Source organism: Gracilinanus agilis, chromosome X (genome assembly GCF_016433145.1).
Source record: "Gracilinanus agilis isolate LMUSP501 chromosome X, AgileGrace, whole genome shotgun sequence".
Taxonomy (NCBI): Eukaryota; Metazoa; Chordata; class Mammalia; order Didelphimorphia; family Didelphidae; genus Gracilinanus; species Gracilinanus agilis.
Window position 1 is genome coordinate 56945023 of NC_058136.1, and position 14682 is coordinate 56959704.

Genomic DNA, 14682 nt, shown 5'->3' on the forward strand with positions numbered 1-14682 from the left:
AAAGCGGGGGATCATTGTCAGCTCCCGGAGGGGGGAGCCAAGAAGGGCGGGAGACAATATGGATCATAGAACTTTGGAAAAGTCGTGTGGAAATGTGTTATTAAGGTAAAAAAGAAACGAACACAAATAAGAAAAAAATATGGAAAGGAGAAAAGTGGGGCGTTGGTGGCCTTTTGCATATCCTTTTGGGGAGATTTTTCTGGAGGGCTGGTGCTGCTTGGACTGGTGGAAGAGGCGAGTCGACTAACAGGCCTTGGGGAATGTGATGAGGTCAAGAACAATGAGTGCCTGGAGCTGCTCTGGAGCATGGCACCCAAGGACTCGATGCTTCGGAGTGGAATCCCCGATGGCCCTCTCCCAGCAACCCTACGCCTTCAGGAAGCAAAACATCTCCGTACCAGTGGGGAACTGTAGCAAGACTCCAGAATTTGAAGTCTCAGGCCTCAGGTGGGTGCCCCCCCTTTGCTTCCTTCTAGCTGGCTGATCCATTGACCGATGGGGCCAAGATACTTTCCTTTTCCAGGCCTTGGTTTCCTCCAATATACAATGATGTAGCACGGGCAGTGGATAGAATTCTGGACTTGGGGTTAAGAATCCCCTAGTTTCAAATGCCACTTTTAACACTCATACCCCGGGCGAGCCTCTTCATCTTTCTTCAGCCTCGTTTTTCTCCTCGGTAGTAAAATGAAGTGCCCTCCCAGGGTTGTTGGGAGGGTGCTTTAAACCCTTAAAGTGCTGTAGAAATGTCAGCTGTTTTATCATAGCCATATTATAGAATACATATTATTTGATTATAGCACTCCTACTCCAACATCCTCCCATCACAGCTTGGAGGCGAGTCGGGCCTATGCCAGGGAGCCTAAGCTCTGGCAGATTTTTGCAAGCTTGGAAATCTCAGGCTGTGGGCCTAGCAACGGGCTGATTCTGCTTTCTGGGGGCCACGCCAGCTAAGGACAGAAAGGCTCATGGCTTGTAGACTGCTCGGGGAGGAATTCTTCGAGCACCGAATCCCATGAAAGAAAGAAAAATACAACATGGGCCTCAGAATGGTTGGTGTTTTCAGTTGTTTCCATTGTGTCCAACTCTTTGTGATCCCACTTGGGGTTTTCTTGGCAAAGATATTGGAAGGGTTTGCCATTTCCTTCCCCGGCTCATTTTATACATGGGAAAACCGAGGCAAATGGGGTTAAGTGACTTGCCCAGGATCACTCAGCTAGGCAGTGTCAGAGGCTAAACTTGAACTCAGAAAGATGAGTCTTCCTGACTACAGGCCCCGCATTCGGTCCACTGTGCCATCTTGCTGCCCCAGTCTTGTGTGGCTGTCTTTTATAGTGATCGGCAGAGTGATAGGACGTGGGACAGAGGGGATGAAGAATTTTTAGGCTAGACATAAACATTAACTTAGGTGTATGTACTCTGAATAGGAGACGCTTTTCATCCAGTGACCAAGAAATGGTTATATACACTGGAGGAACTCAATCGCATCGGTTCGGATGCTGCCTTATGGCAGAGAATGCTCTGAGCCCGTTATCCCAGATGCTACGTAGCCTTATAGCCTTTCTAGGATTCTAGGGAAACCCCTGATGGCTCGAGGCGTCGCTTCCTGACTAACATTGGTTCAGGCCCTCATTCTGGATGAGCGTCCCTTCCCCCCAGGCCCCCCGCCCCTGTTAAACTACCAATAACGAACATCAGAGTTCCATGTGACCATTTAACATGGTCCAAGACAAGCGGAAATAGAAGTACAGACATTTCCGTAGGTTAGGGCCGCTCTCTCTTCTACTCCACTTTGGTCTCTGGAGAGAGTGGGCACAGACTTCCCAAGGTTTCTAAATAACGTTGACCCTACCGGGGACGTTAGTCCAACTGAGGCATCACTGCCAGAGGAGTCCTTGCCATATTGCTTCCAGACAGTAAGATGCTGGGTTGATGATGGCCTGCTTGCAAAATCTGGACTTGACTGACCTTGAAAAACCCACAGTGTGGTAGCCTCCACATGAATCTCCTTCACCTACAACAGAAGAATGAACATTGACGGGAAAGCCGAAAGTCTCTTTCCAGGGGGTCACATATCCTGGATGGGGAGAGGATCTGAGGCGTCTCCCCTTAATACTATTATCTGTCACTGGACAGTGTCAGTGAAGGGGTCAGACCAAGAGAGAAGGTCCAACCCACGTAGAAAGGCTGGGACTTCCTAAGGGCTTTAGAAGCTGCCTCCATTTCTGATTTTATCAAAGAGGTTGACATCCGTCATGCCATCAGCAGACTGGAACTAGTTACAGAAGGTCTACACAGTCTCTTCAAGGCATTCCCACACTCATTCCTCTCCAAGAAACAGCTTCCCCATTTTATTGAGTCGGCTAGGTGGATGCAATGGTTACAGTGTTGGATGAAGACTGAGATCGAATCCTACCTCAGATACTTCCTAGCTGTGTGATCCTGGGCAAATCATTTAGCCTCCTTCAGTCTCAGTTTCCTTATCTGTAAAACGATCCGGAGAAGGAAATGGCCAACCACTATAGGATCGCTGCCAAGAAAACGGCAAATGGGGCCATGAAGATGAATTTCATTTCAGGAGCTTAATGGATCATAGGGGGACACAACTAGATTGTGAACTCCATGAGGGGAGGGACTGGACCATTCTTCATCTCTGTGTGTCCCCTAGCACCTAGCACCAGACACTGCATGTAGCAAGTTCACAAACAGCTCAGATGTATAGGTTGGCTTCTGAAAGCCAAGGACCAGGTGGTACCTTCTGGAGTCACATCTAGAAGTAAGATATGGAAGGAAGTGAGAAGAACCTCTCAGAGGAAGGCAAGGAAAAACCAAGCACAGGTGACCTCGAAGCATTTGTTCCAAAGGTGGTAATATTAACGTGGCCAGTCTTTCATGGATTTGGGAAGCCTGTCCCCCGTGAACTTCCTCCACTAGAGTATCCCACTGTTGAAAATGCTTACATTTACATAGAACATACAAAGCTTTGTCTTGGGCTTCTGCTTTGCTAATGATAGTCCAGGAAAAATATAACCCAAGGAACCCAGGAGTGCACTGAGCACTTCTAGTTCTCTCAAATAGCTAACTATTAGTTTAGGGGCACGATGGCTTCAGAGTATAGCTTGATTTGTTTTTCCTTCTTTGGTTTGTCACCTTGGGTTGGCCAAGGAAGCCATCCGGGGCCGAATGAGCCAATTCCTGAGTTTGTGGGGAGGAGGTTGCCTCTCTCTCTTCTTGCTGGGGATGCTCCTGTTCTGGGGGCCTGCCTTGATCCTCTCCCCTCAGACTCCTTTCATTTTCCTTGGCTAACTTTCCACTCACAGAAAAGAGGTGAAGCCCAGAGTCTTTGCAAGTAGGGCAATTGGCAGCCACCTTCTCCCCGTCTCAGAGCCACAAGAAGAGCTAACAGAAGAGATAACAGGGGGTCACGTCACCCAGCTGGGGCTGTGAGGTTCAGTGTTGCAATCTCACCCCATCTCTGCCTCCGCGCTGATCAGGGGGGCAGCCACAACAGCCTCTTCTTTCAGTCTTTCGAGGAGAAAGCAGAGAGGCCCAAAGCCAGTGCTAAAGTCCATCCAGATGGAGCCGACTGTCCCTTCCAGCCCCCTAGTTGTGGCTTCCTCCTTTTTCAAATTCTTGGTGAATGGCCTTATTCCAGTTCATGATCTCAGGAGCCAGGTGAGGTGGCTCTCAGGAAAGCATCTATCTCTGTCCTTGTTCCAGTGCATTATTAGATTCAGACACAGGCATTAGCTCATTTGACTTTATTATTGCACTGGAATATAGATAATACTTGTACCATGACTCCATTTTACATATGAGGAAACTGAGGCTTGGAGAGTTTAAGGGACATCCCCCTAGTCACATAGTGTCAGAGGTAGGATTTGAATCTAGGTCTCTACTGCTCTAGCAGTCTCTTTACTACATCATGCCCAGTACCAATGGGTTAAGGATCTGAGGCTTCCAATGTCTTGATGATCTGTATTGGTTCGGGGGTGTCTCCACAGTGGGAGTTTCCCACACCAAAAAAATCTTAGGTCCAGAGCAAAAAAAAAAAAAAAAACAAGGTCTTTGTCCAGTCCAGTCCAAACGGCTTACAAACTGCCTTTAGAAGGATTCTTTCTAATATGATTTTAGCAGTTTTTATTCCAGGAATCAAAGCTTATTTTTTTTAAAAATTCAAATGTTCTGAAAGCCTTTTGTTTTTCCATCATAATTATTGCCATATTCTAGTATCGCTCCATCCTCCCCCCAGCCAGTTTGTGAGCCTTCCCTGTAATAAAGAACATTAAGTAACTCCAAAGAACATAGCAGCCACATCTGTCGTCCCGTGCTCTGCTCCCATAAGGCCCCCAGTGCTCCAGGGAAAAGAGAGGCACATTTCTGTGTTTCTTCACCTGGGCCAGCCTGGATCAGTCGTCACATTGACACTGTCTTTGGCTTCCTTTAAAGTTTCTTTTTACGAGGTTACTGTAGACCTGGCCACGAAATGGCAGAATTTTGGAACAGTACCTAGTGCCCGTCTTAGAGGGCCCCCCATTTTGTAGGGGAGGCCCCCCAGAAGAAAAGTGGCTTGCCCGAGGGAGCCAGGCCTTCTCCACCATTACTCTTTGTATTGAAACATTCGATCCATCATGTCATTGGCTGTAGATCACATTTGTGCCTCGAGGAGTCCAAGTCCATTCCCTTTGGATTTTTCCTCCCCCCGAGCCCTTTTTGCCTCTCGCTGACAATTTATTATACTCCGGCTGGTAGTTTTAGATGCCTCAAATGACAGGAATGAAAAGTGACAATTTTCATAGCATTGAAAATATTTTCATCAAAAGGCAACAAATATGACATTTCCATCACGCTCATGTGTGATTTTCAGAAGCCACTTCAGTGATATTATGAACAACCCATCCATCATGTTGTTGGAAGGCATCACTTGTCATGGAGATTTGTTTGCAGCCTTAAGATACTATCCCCCCCTTCTTTCTCTCTCTCCTCTCTCTGTCTCTCCTCTCTCTCTCTGTCTCTTGTTTCTCTCTCCTCTCTCTCTCTCTCTCTCTCTCTGTCTCTCGTCTCTCTGTCTTCTCTCTCTATCTCTGTCTTCTCTCTGTCTGTCTCTCTTTGTCTGTCTATCTGTCTGTCTCTCTCCTGTCTCTCGTCTCTGTCTCCATCTTCTCTCTCTATCTCTCTCTTCTCTCTGTCTGTCTCTCTTTGTTTGTCTGTCTATCTTTCTGTCTGTCTCTCCTCTCTCTCTCTGTCTCTCGTCTATCTCTGTCTCTCTCCTCTCTCTCTGTCTTTCATCTCTGTCTTCTCTCTCTACCTCTCTCTTCTCTCTGTCTCTCTTTGTCTGTCTGTCTCTCCTCTCTCTCTGTCTCTCCTCTCTGTCTCTCTCTGTCTCTGTCTCTCACTGTCTGCCTGTCTCTGTCTCTCATCTCTGTCTCTGTCTCTTTTTCCCTCCCTCCCTCCCTCCTTGAGGGCAATTCAGGCACTGCTGCAGAGGGCCGACTTGCCGGGCAGTGGTTCTTCTCTGGCATTCCTCCATCTTTAGACTCTTTGGGACTACCTCCTTCGCCCGCTTATAAGACCAGGCTTGTGTTTGTCTTAGTGAATGAAGGAATAAATGAGTTATTGAATGAAAGATGGAATAAATAGGGAGAGAGAGAATTTCCTCTGATCTAGGGATTGGGGACTAAATGGAAAAACTCAAAAGCAGCAAAAGGAGTTAAAAAGAATCCAGTCTGACGGGAGGAGGCCTGGTGGCTCTCTTATCCTCTAGAATCTGAAATGTGGCTAGGGCAGAAGTCACGTGTTTGACTAAACTGGTCAGAGGGAAGGAGGAAGGAGAGGGAAGCAAATGTTTATTAAGGGCCTACTATGTGCCAGGCACTGTGCTAAGTAAGCGCTTTACAGAAATGGTCTCATTTGATCAGGTGAAGCTTCCCAAATTGGCCGATTTCCTTTTATTACTTGTTGGCATGAAGCTGCTGGGGCAGCGAGGTGGCACATCTAGTGGCTAGAGCGCCAGACCTGGAATTAGGGAGACTCTTCTTCCCGAGTTCAAGTCCGGCCTCAGACTCTCACGAGCCGGGAGACCCTGGGAAAGTCACTTCGCCCCGTCTGCCTCAAATCCCTCATCTGTCAAATGACCCGGAGAAGGAAATGGCAAGCCAGCCCAGGATGTCTGGCAAGGAAACTCCAAATGGGGTCACACAGAGTCATATGTAAATGAGTGAAAAATGACTGCACAACAACAAGTGAATAAGCAGGCGGTCTGGCAGGCTCCCTGCCCCCCCTGCCCCCCAGCACGAGCTCATTGAAACTCTCAGGGTGGCTTAAATAGCCCTGACGAAAAGGCTGGTGTCCGATTTCCCTATAATAACTGGACCTGGCCAGAGTCGACTTGGGAAGCATGACATAGACGGTGAGAGGGAGGAGCCAAGAGAAGGAAGAGGACAAGTTCCTTCGAAAATACATCATAAATCAAAGTCAGAAGTTGTTTATGTGGGTGTGTATGTTAGGGTTCGGGTGCAGGGGAGGGGCTGAGGGAGGCACCGGCTCTGGTGCAGAATAATCCTCGTGTCATCTTTTCTTAGATGACAAATAATAAAGAGCCATTCATGAATCATAGGTGCTTTCCCCCTAGTACCAGTCTGGCTGTGACTCATCCAGCAACAGAATAAAGAGGAGCAGGAAAGAGGTTATCAATAATCCCCCAAAGCCCACGAAAGATAGCCTGGGCAAAGGAGCGAGCAGATGGAGATGTGCTAATCCAGAAGAGGAGTTGTGGGGAGACCAAAATACTCATCTGCAGAGCAGGGAGGCTAGAGGCAGCTGAATGGAGACTGTTCCCAGGGTAAGTTTGCAGGGGAGTCCTCTGCGGGGTTGGGGGGAGCCCGGATGGAAGCTGTGTGAGGTAAGCAACTAGTCTCGGGGGGCTACTAGTGTCAGGCTAGACCATCCTTGGAAGCATGTTTTCCAGGCTCTTGACTTCCTCCGATCACCTGTTCTAAAGAGCTGTCCCTGCCGGAGGTGCCCAAGGAGGGTTGCTTGTGGAGGGATGTGCCACGAGTGGGCTCCACAGTGGGCAGTTCAGTTTGTCAACTCACGTGCCGGTAATGGGGCATTCAAGGCAGTGGTGACTGACTACAGCTAGGACCGAAGCGCTTTCTGTTGGTGTTGCTTCCCAGTGAAGATCCCAAGCTATAAAATGGGAGTCATCTGCCCCCAAGGACTACTGGGAGGCTCATAGGAGCTCCGAGATGGCAAGTCCTTTACACATGTCACTTAGGACTAGTGGAGCTCCCTGTCAGGGCCCCGGGCCACCTCGGGAGCTCTGTTACAGGTCCCCTGCTGGTCCGCACCCGGGGAGAGAGTGCTCAGGTGCTCTGCACAAGGACCTGCTAGGTGTGCCCCCTCCCCCAAAGTCTTTGTTATTAGGATCGCATTTTCCTAGTTCTCGCTCTTATTCTCGGTGACGATGGACATCCAGCTCCTTTGAACCAAACCGATTAGGTTCTGTGAGACTCCATCAAGTGGGTATCTTCTGTCCTCTCAGAAAGCTCCTTTCCTCCCCCAGCCTGAACGTGGCCTGGTATTACTCTCTGAAGCAATGTCTTGGAAGCCCAGGTGTCTCAAATGGGTCTATTCGGCTTTCTTCTTTGTAACACTACGACCCAGCGATGCCTCCTCCAGCCAGATAACAGGTAAGCCAGCCAGGCGCCAGGCGCCCCTCTAATCCAGGATTTCATTTTTTTAAAATTTTTATTTTGAGTATTTTCCCATAGTTCCATGTTTCATGTTCTTTCTCTCTCCCCCAAATCCTCCCCAACCCCCTGTAGCCGACGCACAATTCCGCTGGGTTTTACATGTGTCATTGATCAAGACCCAATTCCATATTATTGATAGTTGGACTAGAGTTATCGTTCAGTGTCTTCATCCCCAATAATATCCCCATCAGCCCATGTGTTCAAGCAGTTGTTTTTCTTCTGTGTTTCTCCTCCCACAGTTCTTCCTCTGGAGGTGGCTGGTTTTCTTTCTCCTAAGTCCCTCTGGATTTCATTTTGAAGGGAGTGGTGGGTCTTTCTAGTCTGCTATACTTCCCTAGCTAAAATTCTGAAGGAGGCTTCTTCCGATGGGCCTGGATACCCCTGGGCACCCAAAGGTACATTGCTGCTAAAAGTCACGTCCTTGACCCTTCGTTCTCCATCTCTGACTCAACAAGCCCCCAGAGAGCAAATCCCGGTGACCTTCTGGGTTCTGTTCAGGTCCTTGCTCTGTGAGTTTGAGAGGAGATCACTGTCACCAATAATACGAGAGAGCCTGCATAGAAAGAAGAGGACCAGAAAAAAATCTCAAGAGGGCTAACAAAGACCATGGAGGGGGGGCACACCTAATATTTCCTTGTGCAGAACGGGTTCATTCTAGTGATGACTCAGGGGCATCCACAGCTAGGTTAGACAGATGCAGTAAAGTCTCCTGTGCTAAACTCTGAAAGTAAGGGAAAACAGACAAGAATTTCTGAAAGAGCATCACCTCCCAAGCCCCCAAGATGGAGAGCAAGGGCTTTATTGGATTTTTTTAAAACCTTAATTCCCCATCCTAGAATTGATACTGCATATTGCTTCCAAGTCAGATGAATGGGAAGAGCTAGGCTAGTGATGGTGAACCTTTTAAAGATGGAGTGCTGGACCTTTCCCCCTCACCCCCCAGCCTGAGTGCCAGGTACACCCCACCCCCCTTACCCCACACAGGGGAGGGAGGAAGTGCTCCCACTGGGCTGCTGGGCAGAGGCATGGGGGAAGTGAGGAATGTCCTCAGTGAGTGTAGAGAGGAGGAGGAGAATGGCCCAAGTACTCTACTCCTCTCCAGCTCTGTTGCCTGTGAGTAGGCCACCTTACCCCCTGTGCACTCCCATTGGCTGCTGGGCAGAGGGGCGGGGGAATGTGAAAAAATGTCCTCAGTGACAGTGGAGAGGGGGACCAGAACAGCTTCGCCCCAGTCCCTCTGCCTTTCTAGTAACTAACTCTGGGGCAGAGGTGGAGAGGCTGTGGGCACACAGCCATGTGCCCACAGAGAGCGCTCTGTGTGCCATCTTTGGCACCTGTGCCATAGGTTCACCATCACTGGGCTAGGCAATGAGAATTAAGTGACTTATCCAGGGTCACCCAGCTAGGAAGTGTCTGAGGCCAGATTTGAACTTAAGTCTTCCCTTCTCCAGCTCCATCTAGCTGCCCCTGTCTTTATTTTGAAAGTGAATTTTATTTTTTTTAATTAATAGCCATTAATTTTCTCTCCATCCTCCTCTCTTTTACCTCCTTTTGGGCTAAAAATCCTTGTAAAAATACTCATAGTCAGTCAAAATAAATTAGAGGAACTCAGTTTCCCAGAATGTTCAATGAATGCCCAGACTAGCTTAGCCTCCCCAATGATGTAGGAGAGTAGCAGGGCACTGCCTTCTTTTTCTTGTTGATAGTGGTGGTGGTGGGAGAGATTAAACCAGTCTCTGGTCTGGATGTCCACTTGTCATTGGTATTCTAGAGGGGTATTGATCCTAGGTGTTGATCCTAGGATCAGAGGCTGAGAACCGATGAGACCTTGAACATCACCTCCCCCACCTCCCCCATTTTGCCAATGAGAAAGTGACGGAGAGGGGAAGTGGCTTGCCAATAGATGGTGCCATGTGTTCTGAGCATGGTGCAGTGGAACGAGTGCCGGCTTTGGAGTCAGGAGACCTGGGTTCAAATCTCACCTCGGCCCCTCCCTATGTGACCATGGACACTTAGCCTCCTGGGTCTCAGTTTCCTCCAATGCAAAATGAAGGGGTTGATGAGGTGGCCTCAGATCTTCTAATCCTCGGATGCCTGCTCTCTAGCACACTCTGCACTGCACTGCCTCTCTTATCAGTGGTATAGTTTGAACTGGGCTCTTCCTACTGGGAAATCCTGGGGTTTGATGGGCTCGCCCCAGCATTTTTCTTGGCTGGTTGCCTCCCTGGGTTATGGGAGCTAGGCGTCCTCCAGCCCCTTAGTGCTCACAGCTAAATCGATCAATTGTCTAGAGCCTCGAGTTATCAGAAATATAAATTGACCAGAAGGGCTCATTTCCTGAGAATTCTGGTAAAAGGAAGTGGGCCAATAGACGAGGGCTGCTGATTCTCTCTCAGAACCATTTCTCCTGCTTCTGTCATGTGGGGCGAAGGTGGCCCAAATCCACCTCCTGGAGGTCCAGGGTAGCATGACATCTGCTCTCTCCTTGCCTTAACGGCTTCAAATAACACCTGGCAGGGAGCCCAAGTTCAGCTCTCTGAGTAAAAATTCAACAAACAAACCCAAATGGACTTCCTGATCGAAGAAGCACAGACAACCAGGCAGCCACGTTAAAAAACCTGGTGCCAACCTGAGTGGACAGGAAGAGGATTCTGGAGGAGAACGGAGGGTTTTTCACTAAAGACCAAAACCAGAAATAAAATATAGTGAGAAGAGCTTTACCGAAGTCCCTGGGAATGAAGGGAATTCGTCTCAGCAGGCAGTTTTGAACTGAAGTCACCTCGTGGCTTTGGCTGAAAGAGAAATAGGTCATTTGCATTTATTTGTGAAGGGGAAAACAAAATTTCCTAAACTCCAAATTCCCTTCTTGTATTGTACCCTTGAAGAATGATGGCAGGCTTGAATCTGTCCCTGATATTCTGCCCATACTCCACTTGGAGTCAGTTCTAGGGCTGGCTAGACCCTCAGAGGCCATCTAGGCTAATTCCTTTATTTGACTCATCAGGAAACTGAGACCCAAAAGGAAGAAATGACTTGCCTGGGTCATAGAGCTAAAAGTGGCAGAGCTGAGGCTAGTGCATCGGTCACCTGACTTCCTGTCTTCTACTATAATCTGTTCAGTATTCATAAATTAAACAGAGAAAGTTGCAGAGGTCACAATCAACTTGAGGCTTTTTTTTTAAAACCCCTCACCTTCTGTCTTAGAATCAATACTATGTATTGGCTCCTAGGTGGAAGAGTGGTAAGGGTGGGCCATGGGGGTCAAGTGACTTGCCCAGGGTCACACAGCTGGGAAGTGTCTGAGGCCGGATTTGAACCCAGGTCCTCCCGTCTCTAGGCCTGGCTCTCAATCCACTGAGCCACCCAGCTGCCCCCAACTCAAGGCTTTTGTGACCTGGACACAGCCTAGAGACCAAAGATCCCCATCCTACTGGCTCTTTGAATCCCTAGGAGGGACCAGGGTGGCCCCAAGAAAATGATAGCGTCTGAGAGTTAGAGGGGACTTTTGAGCTGCTGTACTCCAATCTCCCATGCAGTCAGTGATCACAAATTTATGAAGTAGCTACTCTGCGGCAGGCACTATGCTAAGTCTTAGGAATACAAAGAAAGGCAAAAGACAGTCTCTACCCTCAAGGAGCTCCCAGCCTAATGGGGAAAACAGCACAGAAAGAGCTGAAAAGGGGGGAGAGACCCAGTTAGGAATTGGGAGAAATGAAGAGCTGGGATCCCTCCTTAAATGGAGGCTCTGCGAGGAGTTCTCCACAACCTCGGACCTCATCCTAGAGGGTGAGGGGCGACCCCAGGGACCAAAGGTCATGCCGAGATAGGAATTTCAGGGTTGATGTGTTCACAGGATGCTGGGATCCCAGTGAAGTCCAGGAATGCAGTCAGACGGGAAGTAATACAGGAGTCTTCTTCAACATTCCTTGACAAGCATTTGGGAGGCAGGGCCCAACTCAGAAGCCCCCGGATCAGCTTGGTTCGGTGCTGGACCCAAATGCCACACATACTAGGATGCGTGTGACAGTCGGTTCATATGAGTGAAGTTCCTATCCCGTGATCCAGAAGCCAAGAATTTGAGGGCCCTTTCAACGCATCCTTGTGGCAGAAGCGATGCTATTATTGTGAGCCTTTAGTCCCTTGAGCCTGCCAAGTCTTTTACAAAATACATATTTTCATTGTGCTAAATATTTCCCAATTACATTCTTTTTTTTAAGACTTTGAGTTCTAAATTCTCTCCCTCCTGCCTCCCTCCCTCCCTCCCCTTGGGAAGGCAAGTAAGTTGATAGAGGTCATACATGTGAAGTCATACAAAACTGCCAACCAAGTCTTTGATTTTACTTTCTAGCATTTAAGAATCCTTATCTTCCATCTCAGAATCAATCTTGTGTATTGGTTCTAAGGGAGAAGAGCAGTAAGGGTTAGGCAATGGGCTGACTTGCCCAAGGTCATACAGCTAGGAAGGGTCTGAGGCCAGATTTGAACCCGGGACTTCCCATCTCCAGTCCCGGATCTCAATCTACTACTGAACCACCTAGCTGCCCCTCCCTTGGTGCTCTCATCAATTTAAGAATTCTTGGGTGAAACCTGTTGTCAACAAGTGACTTCCTTTTCTTGGTTGCCTGAAGGTAAACGGAACATCGCCTTGGCCCATTGCCACTGACCTTCCTTGTTTATTTCAGTGGATCCTCCTCAGAATCTGAAGATCGTGGATCCTGGCTTCCTAGGCCACCTAAATGTGCAGTGGCAGCCCCCCTTAACGTCGGGCAACTTCCAGCACTGTACGGTACAATATGAATTAAGATACCGAAACATCGACAGCGAAGACTGGGAGGTAGGAAAACCAGCTCTCTGCTTCTCGTTCTAGCTGTTCGTACGATGGCGAACGGAGTCCTACTGGCCACTTCCCTGTGGCGTTGGGACAACTTGGTGATGGAGAGGAGAAGGTTCAAAGAGATGCAATAACTTCCCCGTGGTCATGGCTTTAGTAAGGCGCAGAGATGGAATCTGCGTATAGGCTATCTGCCTTCAACGTCTCTCCAGTGAGGCTCTTCTCTCCACTCCCCCCATTATCGCCTCTTAAATATGGAGGAGAGTGACAAAAACCTAACTCCTCCTCCATCTCTCGGTGATCCATCGCTAGGCAGCCACTCTTCCCCAGGCTGCTGGAGCTCTCTTAGGTTCAGAATCTGCAGGTGCTGGGCTTCCCTTGAGAACCAACCGCAGGCCAAGTTTGTAAAGGCTGTGCTGGTTTACAGGGCTCTGGCCCAGTGACCGTGCTTAGGGAGTCATGGATGAGAAAGCTCTTTTTTGATCTTAGTTGGAATGTCAAAGGGAAAAAATGGGACCTACGAGCTCATCATACTGCCAGAGAAATTAAAATGTGTGCCTCGGGGGCAGATGGGAGATGGAGAGAGCAGAGGAGGAAGGGGGGGGCTTCTTACCCTGTCACTCTCTACCCTCATGGTAGATCAGTCATTCGAGGCTAGGATCAGCTCCCTGGGAGGATGGGCCCACATGCCTAGGTTTTACTGTCTCCACTTGTCCGGCCACTGCCTGGTTTCTATGTGATGCCTGAAGTTTCCATGGTGCGTGCATGTATATGTGTACATCTTTATATCTATTTGTATCTGTTCTTATCGTGCAGTTGCTTCAGTTGTGTCCTACTCTTTGTGGCCCCATGTGGGGTTTTCTGGGCAAAGAGACTGGAGTGGTTGGCCATTTCCTTCTCCAGCTTATTTTAAAGATGAGGAAACCGAGGCAGATAAGGGGAAGTGATTTGCGTAGGGGCACCCAGCTACTAAGTGCGCTAGGCTGGATCTGAACTCAGGGAGAGGAGTCTTGCAGACTCTAGGCCCAGGGCTCTATCCCCCATAGTGCCGTGGAGCTGCTCCATAGCTCTCTCTACAATCGGCTATGTCTAGTGACATCATCTTTGCATCTATCGATGTCTTTATGTCTATTCTCATCTCTCTAGCTCCATAGCTGCTTGTTATCTGCGCCGAATGCTAGAGAGAATGCGGAGCATGCCACGGCGATACCTCTGGGAGGGTTGGGGTCAGGACATCTGTAGCTCTGCAAGCCTTATTTTTCCCCTGATAAAACGGAGATTTATCGCTTTTCCAATGTTCTCCCCGACTGGCCTGCTCCATGAAGGCGGGACGGTGCCAGAAATGTACCTGGAACATTTTCTCCTGTTAGTTATCCAGAGTAGCTTAGAAATTGGGAGCCGTCCAGTATATTCGTGATTCCTGGGGCCTTATTAATGTGCTGCTTTATTCCAGCGCTGCTTCGGAGCTTGACTATGCCATTTTTTTAAATCGAATTAGATCATCATTACGAAGAAGCTAAGTTATGAAGATGGCTTTGACCTCAACCAGGGAGTGGAAGCAAAAATCCGAAGCCTGCTGTCGGGCCCTTGTACGAATGGATCAGACGTTCACAGCAAATGGATACAGACTACTTTCTGGATTCCCTTGCAAGGTTAGGAGACAGCTCTCTCTCCAGATTGAGTCTTGCCCCATCAAAGCGGATAAGGAAGGATTTACTTTGGCTCCGTGAGATTACACTGCAGCCACGTTCCCTCCCTCTATTGCCCATCTTTGCAACAATAATTGGCCTCGTTCCCTAAAGTCGCCCAAGAGAGAAGTCATATTTTGGACTTTTCTGGGTAGCTTCGCAGAACCTTTGGCAAGGGGGCGATTTGTAGTTCAGTGGGGTCAAACCCCCTAGAAACAGGGGCCACAGAAATCCCGCTGCGGAGCGCAGAGTGACTTGGAAAACTCCCAATGGACAGTATCTTTTTGGTTGATCTTGTGAAATAGTTCCCATCTCGATTTTAATCTACTCTGCGCTGCGCTCAGGAGGGTGGTTGAATGGGTCACAGGCCTGACACCTCTGACCTCGAGGTGTCAAAAGATCACGGGAAGGA

The 14682-nt window shown here is 48.7% G+C and overlaps 1 protein-coding gene across 1 annotated transcript in view; it reads left to right on the forward strand.

Moving 5' to 3' along the window:
• Positions 1 to 346: 346 nt before the first annotated feature.
• Positions 347 to 14682, forward strand: part of IL13RA2 (interleukin 13 receptor subunit alpha 2) — a 39899-nt gene continuing 25563 nt past the window's right edge. The window contains exons 1-5 of the mRNA XM_044682844.1: positions 347 to 447; positions 6998 to 7097; positions 7562 to 7688; positions 12434 to 12585; positions 14081 to 14234. Coding sequence (XP_044538779.1) covers positions 347 to 447; positions 6998 to 7097; positions 7562 to 7688; positions 12434 to 12585; positions 14081 to 14234 — 634 coding nt within the window. The remainder of the gene's footprint in view (positions 448 to 6997; positions 7098 to 7561; positions 7689 to 12433; positions 12586 to 14080; positions 14235 to 14682) is intronic.